At 38.8% G+C, this 15,691-nt stretch overlaps 1 protein-coding gene across 5 annotated transcripts in view; it reads left to right on the top strand.

The window, feature by feature from the left end:
- CEP162 (centrosomal protein 162) overlaps nucleotides 1-15,691 on the top strand; it is a 101,337-nt gene that overhangs the window by 5,933 nt on the left and 79,713 nt on the right. For 4 of the 5 annotated variants that reach the window (XM_026506983.4, XM_057303937.1, XM_026506984.4 and 1 more), the window contains exons 3-6: nucleotides 8,048-8,162; nucleotides 12,047-12,193; nucleotides 12,540-12,723; nucleotides 14,905-14,972. In XM_026506983.4, the coding sequence (XP_026362768.1) occupies nucleotides 8,048-8,162; nucleotides 12,047-12,193; nucleotides 12,540-12,723; nucleotides 14,905-14,972 (514 nt within the window). Of the gene's footprint in view, nucleotides 1-8,047; nucleotides 8,163-12,046; nucleotides 12,194-12,539; nucleotides 12,724-14,904; nucleotides 14,973-15,691 lie in introns of those variants that run through there. The other variant, XM_057303938.1, reaches the window with a different exon arrangement.

The following is a 15,691-nucleotide window of genomic DNA, read 5'->3' as shown; positions in this document are numbered from 1 at the left end:
TTTATTTTTGGGGAAGTTCAGGATACGACAAAGCCTAACTGTATTTAAATGACCCCTGTTCTGGGGCGCCTGGGTGGCTCAGTCGGTTGAGCGACTCTTGATCTTGGCTCGGGTCTTGATCTTGGGGTTGTGGGTACAAGGCCTGCATTGGGCTCCATGCGAGGTGTCTAGGTGTGGGGCCTACTTAATACATAAATGTATGAATGAATGAACGAACGAACAAACCCCCATTCCAACATCAGGTACCTTAAATGTCGAACCTGAGTTTGAGCAAACTGCAGTTTTTCCTTGGAAACTTCATGTCCCTTTAAGGCTAAAAGTTTTAATAGCTACATGCTGTCCTCCTGTGAAGAGCCTTGGGAGAGAAGCAAGTCATCTACGTATTGTAACAAGCAAGGTAGGGCCTCCAGAAAACTTTGTATCATCTAAGTCAGCTTTTAAGGTTTGGAAGAAGTAAGGCTCTTGGTAAAACCCTGGGGTATTTCTTTCGAATGTATTTTCTTTCCCAAGTTAAGACAGAAAAATGTTGGCTATACTTATCAACTGTGATACTAAGGAACGCACCACAAAGATCAACTACAGTGAAAAACTTGCTTTCGGTGGGAATAGATTCTAGTAGCATATTGGAATTAGGAACAACAGTGTGTCAAAGGATAACGTTATTTATTGCTGGGAAGTCCTGGACAAACTTCCATCCTCAGCCACTGGGTTTCCTTACAGGTGAAATAGGGGTGTTATAAGGGCTAGTGCAGGTGATAAGGAGTCCCTGAGCCTTATCTTCTATTATGGGCTTGATGCCTTGAAGGGCTTCTTTCTTTATAGGTTATTGATTAATTCCAGGGAGGTACTTTGAGGGATCTGTTTGAATCTTAGTAGGAGGTGCTTTGTGTATTCTGCCAAAATCAGAGGAGGATTTTATCCATAAGGAGGACGGCTCCTGATCCAATAGGGACAAATGGTTAGTGTCCCTAGAGTTAGCTCCAGTGCTGTCAGAGACAGAGCAAGTAAACGATGTTGAAGGATCACTTGGTTGCTATTTTGGTTGTTTCTGTCGAATTCTAGAATTACTTCCCCCTTTTTGAAAAAAGAGATTCTGGCATGATATTTTTCTAAGAAATCTCTGCCCAATAAGTGAATTGGGTGAGAGAATTAAGGAAAAAGGGTGAATATCTCTTGAAGGGCCTAAACAAAAGGGATTAGAGATAGAGATAGGAGTGTCACTATTTGAGCGGTTTTGCTGCTCTAAAGAAGGGGCTGCTTTATGGTGCTGGGCTGTGCACGGAGAGTGTAGCTGCAGTGGCGATGAGGACGGATCGACATTCATTCCCCATCTGGAGGGTTGTTTCTGTGAACCAACTGGAAGAAAGAATTGGGACACGCCCCTGTAGTTCCTCAGAGCCCAGTCCCTGGGGATTAGGAAAACCTAGGAAGGATTGGTTAGAGGACTGAACGGCTTCTGGAGCACTTAAGTTTGCAACAGTCTTTCTTGCAATGTCCTGGTTTTCTGCGGTAACGGCAGAGATCAGGAGGGATGGGGTTTGTTTAGGGGGCCTCCATTTGTTGGAGATGAAAATTAAGGATTTTAGTGGTGTTCCTTTTAGCCAAATCATCTAGGATGTGGGCCAGCTGGTTCGCTAAATTAGCTAGATCTGGGCCCAACATAGTTTCCCATTCCATCCTGGTCCTTTTAGCTTAAAGGGAAAGACCCAGCTTAGCCGGTTAAGGAACATAGAATTAAAGGCTATCTGAGTGGATTTGACATCTAAAGGGATACCAGAGTTTTCCTTAAAAATAATCTGAAGTCGATTGTAGTAATCATAAACAGGCTCATCAGGTTTTTTTGTGTGCAAGCCTGAATGCTGTTCCAATCATCAGGCTTAGGAATAGCTTTTGTCCTTGTTCTGTGAAGACTTCTAGCGAGTGTTCAGCCTCCTGCCGAAAGTCAGAGATCTGGTTTACTGAATCTCTCTTTCAGGACTTTTCTATCAGACCAGTTTCATCCAGTGTTAGGCCTCACCAACAAGCGTGTGAACTAATTAATATAAATCTGAGAAACCTAGTCAGTAAGTTTGAATAACTATGTTAAATTCCTCGACAAATCTAGAAGGATCCTCCATAACCTTGGGAACATTTTTGACGGTAGCCCGAAGTTCAGCTTTAGTCCAGGGAACATAAGAAACTCGGAGTTCAACAGCTGGATCCTTAGAGGGCTTAACTTTAAAGGGACGGGTTCTGATAGGTTCTGAGGAAGAGAGAGCGGGGAGAGGTTCGGACAACAAGGGCCTTTCAGAGAGATGGTTAGACTGAGGAAGCGAGAGGGTGTGGAGGGCCTGGGGATGGCGCTGCGGGGAAGTAGGAAGGTGGCAGCAGAGGGGCGGCCTGAGCCCAAGCTGGCCCTGCGTGTCTGGAGACGCAGAATGGCCGGAAGCCAGAGAGGACCCGGAAGCCCTTTGACTTCTCTCAGTTGTTTAGTAGCCACAGTTAATTTAGAAATGGTACTTTGCAGAGAGGCAGTTTTGGAGTCCTGAATTTGTTTGGAAGTCCAGGTACCAATTAAAACGGGCATTCCATTCAATTTGCTTAATTTTAGAGGTATTGTCTTCTAATTTGAGAAAATTAAGTTTGAGGTTTTGAGAAAAGTCAGTTTGAGCAGTTCAGTGACCCCCATCATGGTCATTGAAATTCTAAATTTAGCTAAGTTGGTCTATTTTGTTAGCAGTGTGCATGAGGAGGGATCATAGTTTTTAAACATAAAGCCCACCAGGGTCCCAGGAGGAGGGCTGTCCTGAGAGAGTTTGAGGATTAGGATCCCATGAGTCAATACAGAAGTGCAGAAAAACACACGCGTACTCACCAGAAGGGACAAAGCCTTCATAAAAATAGAAAGAGTAAAGCTTTTAAACAGATCCTGGATAAACCTAGAGAGCTCAAAAAGCAGAGAGCAGAGCTGGGATCCAGGAGAGACTCACCTTCAGACTCCAGGCTCAGGGAGAAAGCAGAGAACTCACTGGGCTCAGTGAGTACAGGCACCTGTTTGCTCACCGGCCTCAGAGTTCTTGGAGCCTTCTCTGGATCCCACTTCTGATCACCAAGTGATGTCAACCTCAAGAATAAAACAGCCAGTTATTTTACCCTTTATTTGGGAATGGCAAAAGAATTGCAGTTAGGACATGCAAGCTATGGCAAAACCCTAGGCAAGACCTGAGATCAAAGGAGAGGAACATTATTTTATAGAGAAAAGGAGGAATTTGGGAGGGGCTGCTTTGAATGAAAGTCTACTGGAGGAAAGCAAAAGTTCAGGGTGGTGAGGATTTCTCATTGGCAGAACTATTGCTGGGCATGAAGAAAAACCTTCCTTCCTCCTGTTGGGGTAGTAAAGTAGGCTTCTTTCTATTGGAAAATGCAAGCTATACTTCTTTGTTGGAGTCTGCAACTGATGACAAATTGATGGGGCATGAGAGCTCCCCCTTCCGACCTCCCAATTGTATTTTATTTTATTTATTTTTTATTTTTTTATTATTTTTTTAATGTTTTTTTGTTATATTATGTTAGTCACCATACAGTACATCCCTGGTTTCTGATGTAAAGTTCGATGATTCATCAGTTGCGTATAACACCCAGTGCACCATGCAACACGTGCCCTCCTTACTACCCATCACCAGTCTATCCCAATTGTATTTTAAATGAGGTTTCCTGTATTCAGTTTCACAAGTCCATCACCAAGCTCTGTCAGCCCTTCCTCCAGAATATATCTGTCCTCTTCCTAGGTCTTTCCCTGTTCACTGCTGCCATCTAGTCTAGGGCACCATCTTCTCTCCTGGGCTACTATAACAGTTACCACATACTCTCCCCCCATTCCTTCCCCACACTGCAGCCAATGTGATCTGTAACATAAATCAGATTGTTCCTCTTTGTAAAACACTCTATTGGCTTCCCATCACCAATGGAATAAAATCCAGACTCTTTCACATGGTTTCCAAAGCCCTGGATGGTTTTGCTCATGTCTTCCTCACTCAACTTTATACCTCTCTTCTCCCTTACCTACTTAGGCTGCAGCGGTCTCTTTTCTCCTCAGACATGCCAAGCTCCTTTCACATAAGGAGCTCAGCACGAGCTGTTCTCTCTGTCAATAGTTCTGTTCCCCTATTCTTCATCTGATTGTTAAAGATCTCATCTTAAATATCACTACCACAGAGAGGTTTTTTTCCTGCTTATCCAGTAAAAAAGTAACCAGCAAATGACTTCTTTGTGTACCTTATATTTAATTCTCTGTGTAGCACTTGGCGCCATCCATTATCTTACTTGTGTAGGTCTGTTTTCTGCCCCCATCGTAAGAGTGTAGGATTCATGACGTGACAGCTACATACTGCGATAGCTGCAGTACCTAATAGATGCTTAGTAAATACTTGCTGAATGAATAAACTAGAGGGTTGCACTATATCCTATGTATTTATATAAATAGAGAGGCCTTGTAGAGCATTCAGGAGAGTCACATTTTATACGATTATACTAACATTCTTGTTCATAAAGAGCGTTAGATGTATGATGTAGTAGAAAACCTCAGTTTCATTAACAGGAAAAAATAATGTCTACTTTGTAGGATTGTTGTAAGGATTTAAAAAAGCATCTGATGATTATCTGAATGTAATAGACACTCAGGATAAGAATCTCACTTCCCATTTGAAAATTGATTTTTTTATTTCAGATATGTACATTTTGAAAATTAAACTTCATAGGAAGTATTTTTACTGTAAAAGATAAAAAACAGTACAGGCCAGTTTTTTTTTTTTCTTTCTGCCCCTCATTTACCTCCCCTTCAACATCCTCCCTCCCTCCCACTCTTTCTCTCATAGTCAGCCTCAACTTGTAAAAGCCTTTATCTCATGCTAGAGATTTGGAAATGGCAGCATCTCGTTTTTTTAAATAATGAAAACCATGATTTTAGAGTCATGCTAACGTCTTTAGTCATTTTGCTAAATTATTGTTCAAATAGTTTGTTCAATGATATGGCTTACATATCTTTGTTTATAATTGGCGGGACCAGCTTTTTTTTTTTTTTTTCCCTAAAAAAGTTGTACATTTAAAGCCTGGGTGGCTCAGTCGGTTAAGCATCCGAGTTTTGATCTCAGTTCAGGTCTTGATCTCCCGTTTGTGATTTCAAGCCCCATGTTGGGGGGAAGGAGGAAGGCCCAGCGTGGAGCCTACTTAAAAAAAAAAAAAGTGAAGGGTACAATTCAGTGGTTTTTAGTTTGTTCACAGCAATGCAACCATTACCACAACCACTGATAGAACATTTTTATCATCCTCAAAAGAAACCCTGTACCCATTAGCAATTACCCCATTCTCCAGCCTTCGGCACCACTAATCTACTTTCTGTCTCTGAATATATGCTTATTATAGACGTTTCATAGACATGAAATCATACAATATGCAGTCTTTTGTGGCTGGTTTCTTCCATTCAACATAGGTTGAAACAGGGTTCACCGTTTGGTAGTATCTATGAGTATTTCATTGCTTTTCGTAGTTGAGTAACATTCCATTGTATGGGTTTACTACATTTTGCTAATCCATGTATCAGTTGATGAACATTTGAGTTCTTTCCACTTTTTGGCATTATAAATAATGCTGCTGTGAAAAGTCATGTACAGGTTTTTGTGTGGATGTATGTTTTCATTTCTGCTGTGTGTGTACCTAGTAGTGGAAATGGTGCGTCATGTGGTAACTTTATGTTTAACCTTTCAAGGAATGGCCAGACTGTTTTCTAAAGTAGCTGTGCCATTTTACATTCCCACCGGCTGTGTATTAGTATATTAGGATTCCACTTTCTTCATATGCTCACCAGCACGTTATTCTCTGGGGACCAGCTTTTGTGTTTTGTTTTTAATGATAGGAATCTGGAAAGCAGTGTGGAAGATTATCCAAAGTGAGAATACCTACTATGTATTAGATAGTAGAGTGAGCACTCTGCATTTCATTTTCTGATCTTTGTGACAAGCTTGCAAGGTCAGTGGTACTATGACTTTTTTAACAGATGAATAAACTGAAAAGAGAGGATAATTTTCCATGAGCAACAACTAGTATATTTTGAAGTTAAAATTTGAATTCAGGTCCGTCTGGCCCCTAAAACCTATACTCCTTCCACACTCTTATCTGACCATGGGGCTTTAGAGGAATAGACTGAGTCTGAGGCAGACTGTCAGAATTTGGTGAACAATGAGATACAGGGAGGAGAAAGAAATGGAACATTTCAAGGTGATTACCAAGTTTAGAGACTGAGTGGAAATGATGGAACTAAAATTCAGATAAAGAATACTTTCCCTTCCTTCTTCCCTCTTCCTGCCTGCTTGTCAGGAAAGACAATGCATTCTTTTTGAACATTTTTAAATTGATATTATTTTAAGTCATTGAGATAGAGTTGTTTAGTTAGCAGGTGGAAATTTGTGCATTGTCATCTTGCCAGTTTAAAAGGGCATCCTGGTGACATTGTCCCAGTTGGGGGACTAGATACTATATTGGAAAGTGGACAGGTGTTCTCAGACCTCAGTTTGAATTCCAGGTCTGTAGCACTTACTGACAGTAGCATGTGGGGCAAGTTGCTTAACCTCTCTGAGCTTGTTTCCCCATTGACAAATCTTGATTGAATTGCTTAAAGATTGAGATAACCTGAAGATAGGTCCTGATATATAGCAGGCATGGAATAAATGTTGGTTTCTTCTCCAGAAGTGGGTAGAGTGAGGATAAAAAGGACAAAGACAGACTCCTGGGGAAGTCTAGTGTAAAGAAATGGGCAAAAGAACCAAGACCTATTAAACTAGATGGGTGGTAAAGGTCACAGAACTGAAGTATATCTTGGAGGAAATGATGCTGTGAAATCAAAGGTAGAGAGTTTCGGGAAGAGTCAGTCACGGGTATCAAATTCCATGATGTGATCAGGGAAGATGACTGGCAGTGATCCTTTATTTGTGGCATTTAGGAGGCTTTGGGAACCTGGAGGAGAGTTGTTTGGGATGGGAACCAGATTTTAAAGGATTGAGCAGGAAACTCAAGAAATTGGTATGTAAAAGAAAAGCAATGGGTAGAATAAAGAGGAGGTAGGAATAAGGATCTTGTTTGTTTTGTTTTGCTTTGCTTTTTTAAGAAAAAGTGGAGTAGACCCAAATGTTCATTATTCCATTCCACAGTTGTGCTAGGGCCTGAGGTTACAGAGATGGTCAGGTTTATAACCTGAGGGAAGGAGGGTTGGTAGAAGGAGGGGAGAGTGCAGATGTGGACATGACATGGGATGACCAAGGATGTAAGAACCTAGAAAGGTGGGAGGTGACTGACCCGTCTGCAGGTTCTTCTTGGTGTAGAGGAAAGAATTTCTTTTCTGAGAAAGGAAGACAGCCTTTACAGGTGGAGTGAGGGAAAGGAGGGTGGTTTTTGACTGAAGGTCTTTATTTTCTCAGTGAAGAGAGGCCAGGTGACTGACTGAGAGTGGTGGCAGTGATGGTGGGTCAATTAGGGTTAGTATAAGGGATTTAGGATTGTACTGAAATTTGGACCTGAAGAGTAGAAAAGGACAAATAAAAGTTTATTAAAGTTTATTAATCATTGTGACAAAATGCTAATTTTTCTGGTAAGCACCTGAAACTCAGTTCGTCTGATCTTAGAATTGTGTGCTCTTTGAGAGTGATGCTAGGTAACTTTGCTCAATCATTATTTATTCTTAGACCCTAGAGAATGTCTAGAAGAGGTCAAATACTTCTTTTTTTCCCCTTCTTGATCCAGTTTCTTGATAAGTCTTCTTTACTTCTTTGTCGTTATCGTTGATGTTTTCTCTCTGGTTAATTTACTTATTTAACTCTGGATATGAAATTGATGTTCAGAGATATATACTTGATTTTTAAGTTATTTTGGCCACATATGTTTAAAAATACAAATTTATACATTGTCCTGAGAGTGTTTATGCACGCAATAGCTGAACTGTGGAAGAACTGTAAGAAACCTTTTTAGTGATGAATCTGGGATTCTCGAATTTTAATTCAATAGCTTTTATCTGATTTAGCTTTCAGATGATTCTTTTGAGAATTCAAACAAAACACCTAGACAACCTAAAAGAGAAGTGAAAAAGAAAGATGCAGTGCCGTGGTGGTTAACTGAAGATGATTTTGAAGATGGTGGTAAATATTGCTGATTTTTTTTATTACAAATTATTTGACCACAAGGGGTCAGTCAAGACTTTTAATTCTGGGATTTTGTTATTGGACTATACATTATATAAAGAAATTAATACTAGTAGCATGACTTTTTGAAGCTTGAATTTTCATATTCACTTTATAATATCTTTATTATGTAATTAAGAATCTATGATGTTTCTGCATTATCAGGTTATATTGCATTGGGATAATTTTATATTTACTCAAATTAAGGTGATGAATAATACACGTATATTTTTATATTGTCATGTATAATGATAAATTGATTTAAGAGGATTTAATAAAATATTCTGGCAATGTATTAATGTCATTACATTGGGAAGATTTTAACAAATCTTTAGATTTTTGGTATCACAGTCTGTTAATAACAGTAGTAAAAAAAGTAATTTATTGCCTTCATGGTAAAGAACTCACTAATCATCCTACCTGACATATGTGTATACCTTTCCCAAAACTATTCTTAGTCACATCTTTACAAGTGGAAAACTACTGTCTGGAGTATTTGCTTTGGTATACCTGCTGTCTATGATACTGCCATATCCATAAGGAACCCCGAGCTACTTCTCTTAACCCATGTTTGTACTATTTATGGATCATTAAGCAGCATTCTATAAACTTAGAGGATTTTTATATCCCTGGGGGGAAATTTGCTTTAGTCTTTCCTATGAAATTAAGCCCAAATTCCTTAATGTGACAGCTAACGCTCTGCATCATCTGAGTAGGACCCTCCTTTCTAGCTTCCTGTGCCCCAGCCATACTCAGTTATTCCTTATCTCCTGGAAACATCATTGACTCTGTGCCTCTGTGTATTAGCTCATGCTTTCTCACCACTAGACCGCCTTTTCTCATCCTTCTTCCCTAATTCTTCGAGCTCCCTTTTCAGCATAATTATTTTCTCCTTTGTTTTGATTTCAAAACACCATGATAGCACTTACACGTTATGCTGATAGTCATTACCTGTAGGCTGCTCCTGAGGTTGCGGGCTTTGTGAGGGCTGGAAACACTTCATTTGTTTGTATCCCCTGACCACAACAGTGAATAAATAATAAATGTATTTAACAAATGAATGTTAGAGTAAATTTGATAGTCATTTCTCTGTTCTTAAAACTATAAGGAATTGCCTTATTGAAAAATTTAGTGCATTTTTCATAAATCCCCCAACCACATAACAATGCTAAAGTTTGCATGCAAAGAATTCTTTTTTAGAATCTTTCCCCTGTTGGTGCTTGAAAAGAATATTACATGATGAAATACTATTGGAATTGTTCACAAAGATTTGAGACTTAATTAGCATTAAGGTCTTTCTAGAAAGTAATGAATCAGGGGCGCCTGGGTGGTGCAGTCGTTAAGCGTCTGCCTTCGGCTCAGGGCGTGATCCCGGCGTTCTGGGATGAGCCCCACATCGGGCTTCTCCACTAGGAGCCTGCTTCTTCCTCTCCCACTCCCCCTGCTGTGTTCCCTCTCTCGCTGGCTGTCTCTCTCTCTGTCAAATAAATAAATAAAATCTTTAAAAAAAAAAAAAAGAAAGAAAGTAATGAATCAGAGATAGAATGTGCTAAGTTAAGCAGAGAAAGATAATTATCATATGGTTTCTCTCATCTATGGAACATAAAACAAGAAGATAGGTAGGAGAAGAAAGGGTTAAAGAAAGGGGGGTAATCAGAAGGGGGAATGAAGCATGAGAGACTATGGACCCTGAGAAACAAACTGAGGGCCTCAGAGGGGGGGGGGGTGGGGGAATGGGATAGGCTGGTGATGGGTAGTAAGGAGGGCACGTATTGCATGGTGCACTGGGTGTTATACGCAACTAATGAATCATCAAACTTTACATCAGAAACCAGGGATGTACTGTATGGTGACTAACATAATATAATAAAAAATATTATAATAAAATAAATAAAATCTGCTATTGTAAAAAAAAAAAAAAAAAAAGAATGTGCATACTTATCCCAAAGGAAAAGACTAGGTCCTGGACCAACGCTTCAATGTAACCTGACTAAAGGTGTTAATTTTTAAGACAGAATTTATCAATCAGGATGGATTTGATTAGTAAAAGATTCAAAGAAGAATATGAAGAAGAAAACTTTGACAATATCCATTTAAACCGAGAAGAGGGTTTCTCCACCCAAGGACATAACCTGGTCCCTGGTTCAATCTCAAACATTTCTGAGTTCATGTTATGTTGTGCGTACTGGGCACTAGTATACAGACAAGATAGGATCCCTGCCATCAAGAGTGTAGAAGCTTCTGAGGGGGAAGTAAACATCCTCTTGAAGAGAGGAATGCATTACCAATTTTAGACATCATTAAACATCAACATTGAGCCTTCAGCTTTATAATTTTCTCTTTCAGTTGTCGTAAGGATAAAATGTTCTGCCTAAAGGATGAAACAATCTAATCCTGGTTATACTCTTCATTATGAATAACTAAATTGGATATTGGTTTTAGTCATTAATCTCTTGTAAGCTCAGTTAGTGTGGGTCACATCCCTCAGTCCAGCTTCCAAGCCAAGGTGAGACCCCCCATAGGTGCCACAACAGCACCCCAACTGTGGCACGCACTTTCTCGTTTGAAGTGTCAACAGATAGCATCTCTTGATTTTCTGCAACCGTGGAAGTTACTATTTGATCTATAAAGCCATTATTCACACAAAGCCATAAAAAATAGATTCTGAATTCTTTCTGAGAGGACAGTAATTAGGAAACTGAAGTCAGAACTTGTAACTTCTTTTTTTTTTCTTTTTTTATTTAAACTCAATTAGCCAACGTGTATTAATTACATCATTAGTTTTTGGTGTAGTGTTCAGTGATTCATTAGTTGCGTATAACACCCAGTGCTCATCACAACACGTGCCCTCCTTAATGCCCATCACCCAGTTACCCCATCCCCCCACCCCCCTCCCTTTCCACAAACCTCAATTTGTTTCCTGGAGTGAAGAGTCTCTCATGGTTTGGCTCCCTCTCTGATTTCTTCCCAGTTTTCCCTCCCTTCCCCTATGATCCTCTGCGCTATTTGTTATATTCCGCATATGAGTGAAACCATATGATGATTGCCTTTCTCTGATTGACTTATTTCACTTAGCATAATGCCCTTCAGTTCAGAATTTGTGACTTCTTAATAAGACTTCCTTCTAAGCAAAAGTGATATTCTTCTAATCTTAATGCATATCACATAATGTAAGTATTTAACTTTTCCATTTTTCACTTTTTTATAGCAAATGATGCTATTATGATAAAGAAATTTTGAATATTGCATAGCTTTTTCAGTGTTTTCTAGTGTTTTTGGAATAAAAAGAAAAACGCTGCCCCCGGCTCTGAGTACTGGCCTGGTCTGACCACCGACTCCTGCTCTGGGCTCATTTCCACCTGGACTCACCCTCACTCTTTACATGCACCCTCACTGGCCTTCGTGCACCCTCCAGTGTGGCCTGCCCCTCCCGTTGCTGACCCTCGTACCTTGTCTCCGTCCTTCCTGGAGTCGTCTCCCTCTTCTAGTTCGCCTACTTATTTCCCATTCTTCCTTCACTCGAGGCAGAAGATACTCTTAAAGTGGCATGGTATACTGTATTAAATAATTGAGCTTCAAAGTAATTTTTAAAATTTTGTCTCATGGAAACTTTTGTGATTATTTAATAAGATACAATACAAATAAATCGTATTATAATTTTTCTTTTGTGAGCTTTATGTCTGATGGATTTTTATTTAATAGACCAGATTTATTTTATAGCTACTGTCCACAAAATTAGCGTAACAGAAAAAAAAGTTAGTATAACAGTATTACTGGTTAATACATAGGGTCAAAACAGTCTGAACATAAGTATCCAGTCATGTCTTAAATCCCATCCCTAGGGCTGCTTGGAACAACTGTAAGCTATCTGAAAGCAAAGAAGCCTTCTCAGCCTATTATGGAAATAGAAGAGGAGTCTGCTGAAAGGGTTCAGTTTCTTCAGAGCAGTGGAACCTCTGTCTTAAGTATTGACAGCTTAGAAACAAATGGTAAGAAATGTGAAGGATATGAGTTGACAGGTTAATTACTATCTTTAACTAAATTAAATACTATAATTAAAATTTTTACAAACACTAACTTATAGCTTGGAGCCTCCTTTACTGAAGCATGTAGACATAATACCTTCCTAGAAGGTTTAGAATTCGATCTTGAGGGAAGCCTTGTAACCTTACACGCTGGTTATGAATACAAGTCTATATATATGTGGTGGGTGAGAGATTACGTAAAGTATGTTTTAAACTTTTAAAATTTTACTAATTATATCAGTAAATGCATCATTCAAATTAATTTTACCAAAATGCATATTAATAAAATATATTTGTCCTTTTCATTTAGAGGTAGTAGTTTCTGAACTCAATCATAGTGTTCTTGGATTGGGATTGGACACATTAGAAGAACAAGAAGAAAAAGAGCAATTTTTTGCCAGGCTTGAGGAAGGCCTAACATCTTCTATTGATTATTCAAGATTAAATAAGGAACTGGATTCTAATGACTCCACACAACTTAAAGCTTTACATAGGTAATGTAAGCCTAATATCAACTAATCATTAAATGATTTCTATGTTTTTCTATATTTTTGGAAGGCTGTTATGTGCATGGACTTCAATAGGTAAATATCATAACAAACAAAAGTTAAATTTTATTTTATCTCTTTTCTCTGTTCATTATTTTGACCATCGTTTCTCTTATATATGAAAGGAATATGTTAATTTGTGTTTAAGAGCCCGCTCTGCGTCCAGGTATCTGAAATGTCATGCCTGCAGTGCTATTGGGACTAATGGCCCACTGCAAAAAGACCTTATTATGAAAGTAACTTCTTAAGTGATTTTCCACAGATGAAGTAAATAAGAGATTTCAAGTAGCTGTTATAAGCTCAGAGGAAAAAAGAACAGGGAAAAAAAAAGGGTGAACCAGGGAGTAAAGACAGGTTTTGTCTCTGTCCCCTCTTCGTATATGGTTGACCTGATGATTATCAGGAAACCTCATTTCCTGAAAATCCTACTAGTTGACTGTGCGGTCTTCTGTAAGTACAGTTAGACCTTTGACCTTTTAAAATTATAAATGGAAGCGAGATTACAACTTCAAGATTTTAAGAACACCAAGCTATAATTAAATTAAGGGTAAGGAGAATTATAACCTTTCTTTATTAGAGTACCTGGTTTCCTTAGGATGCTTAGTTTCTTACAGACCATGGATAAAACAGTACAGTGACTTTCATGAATTGTGTAGGGTTTGAGATTTTTACCCTGCTTGTAAGCTAACAAGTTACCCTGCCAGTTTCATGGATGCTGACAATAGTCACAAGATTCCAGGGTCAGGGGCACCTGAGTGGCTCAGTTGTTAAGCGTCTGCCTTCGGCTCAGGGTGTGATCCCAGCATTCTGGGATCGAGCCCCACATCAGGCTCCCTGGGAGCCTGCTTCTTCCTCTCCCACTCCCCCTGCTTGTGTTCCCTCTCTCACTGGCTGTCTCTCTCTCTGTCAAATAAATAAATAAAATCTTTAAGAAAAAAAAAGATTCCTGGGTCAGAAACAAATGACTTTATTTCTCACTATAAAAGCCATATCTGAGTCTCATGTTTATTTGCCTCAGTTCCCCCATGCTCCACAAAGCTTGCGGCGAAAACACGGAGGGTCCATGATGGCCGTCGCATGGGCAGTGGGTTGCTTTATAGGAGAGGATCACTGAGCTTGGGGAATCCATTGCTTTTATAGTAAGAGGAAACGAGCCTGCTTCTTTGCTGGGAGGAGATACTTCCTCATCCCTCAGGGTTGCTCTCTGCAAACACAATCCTGGGAAATAACCTGGGAAAGAGGGCTTTGTGCCTTGCGTTCTTGGTGTACCCCACAAGAACATATAGGGACACTCCGGGCCCATGGTGATCGCCTTTCCTAATAGTAACAACACAGATTAAGTATACACAGGTTTGTTTGCTACAACGTTTGGCCCCTTTGTAATATTTCTTAACTTTGTAAATTTCTTAACAGTGTTCTTAACGACTGATATTTCTGCCTTAGGACAGGCTAGTCAGAGTGCTAAATAACATTGTGTATGCAGTATTGTTTGCTGCTATTATTATTAAAGTTTTATAGCTTCTTGGATTTGCTGATAATCTCACTAAAGACGGTTGATGGACTGAAAAAAGTAGGGCGGATTCCTTGGTTTGATAGAAAGCGGTACATGAACTAACCCAATATAATTAAAATTTGCTCAAGCTCCTTTGTCACTTTTCTGAGTTTTTATTGGTTTAAGGTTCCTAGTCAGCTTCTATTTCATGATTAAATTGCTTATTAATAGGTAAATGCCGAACCTGACATTTTTTTCTGGCCTCCATGTAGACTTCACTGGTTCTCATAGCTTGTGGTCAGTATCTAATTTTTAGTGTAGAAAGGATATCTGGACCCCGAGACATGTAAATGCACACACTTATGTATAAAATTGTATGTATTGGTGTATAAATTTAAGAAATATGGCATTTTTTTCCTCTTTGTATTAATTGGATAGCTACGGTTAGTCTTAGGCTTTGAGGATCCTTTATTTTCAAAACATTTTCGTTATAACTCTGAAATTTTTAGGTTTTGTTAGAATAAGAGTACTTGAGAAGAAAAATACAATGCTAGGATTTTTTAAAAATATACTTGAAAGATTACATGAAAGTGTATTATTAACATTAAATACTAAATTAAGTAAATTTTTTTCAGTTATCAAGCTAATGTAGAACTAAATGAAGATAAACATGAGAATGAATCGAAACATGAAGAACTGGCAGGTAATTTCGCTGGTTTAAAAATGTACAATATTTGAAAAGATAATATAACTGTTGGTAGGAGAAAAGAATAAAAGGAAAATCGTATCTTGAAAAGAGCTTTGATCAGGTTGAGTGAACTGCCTATGTTACAATCTGAGCTACTAAGAAGTGATTGAAAGTGTGCTGCTGCCTCATTTGTTGGGAGTGAGCAAAGGACCATTTAGGAAGACAGAAAAAGAACTAGGGGAATCTGTGGAGCCAGGACCAGTGTCTCTAAGGCATAGCTTAGGAGGTGTTTCTTTTTCTACCTTTGATTTTTCTTTTTTTATAATAATTTTTTATTATGTTATGTTAGTCACCATACAGTACATCCTTAGTTTTTGATGTAAAGTTCCATGATTCATTATTTGCGTGTAACACCCAGTGCACCATGCAGTATGTGCCCTCCTTACTACCCATCTTTGATATTTAACATGTCTTGTTTTTATATTTAAAATGATTTTCTCATAGTTAGCATATAGCTGGATTTTGCTTTTTTGTCCAATCTGACAATCTCTGACTTAAATGTTTCTACGCTTTATAAAAATATATTCATTGGTATGGTTATTTACTCTTTCACCATTTATTTGTTGTGTTGGTTTTGTCCTGTAGTCTGTTGGATCATGTATTTATAACATTCCATTTTATCCCTTCTTTTGGCTTGTTAGTTATGCCCCTTTGTTTTATTTTTTTTCTTAGTT

Source organism: Ursus arctos, unplaced genomic scaffold, assembly GCF_023065955.2.
Source record: "Ursus arctos isolate Adak ecotype North America unplaced genomic scaffold, UrsArc2.0 scaffold_29, whole genome shotgun sequence".
Classification (NCBI taxonomy): Eukaryota; Metazoa; Chordata; class Mammalia; order Carnivora; family Ursidae; genus Ursus; species Ursus arctos.
The sequence above is the reverse complement of the archived record's forward strand: the minus strand, read 5'-3'. Positions and strand labels throughout refer to the sequence as shown.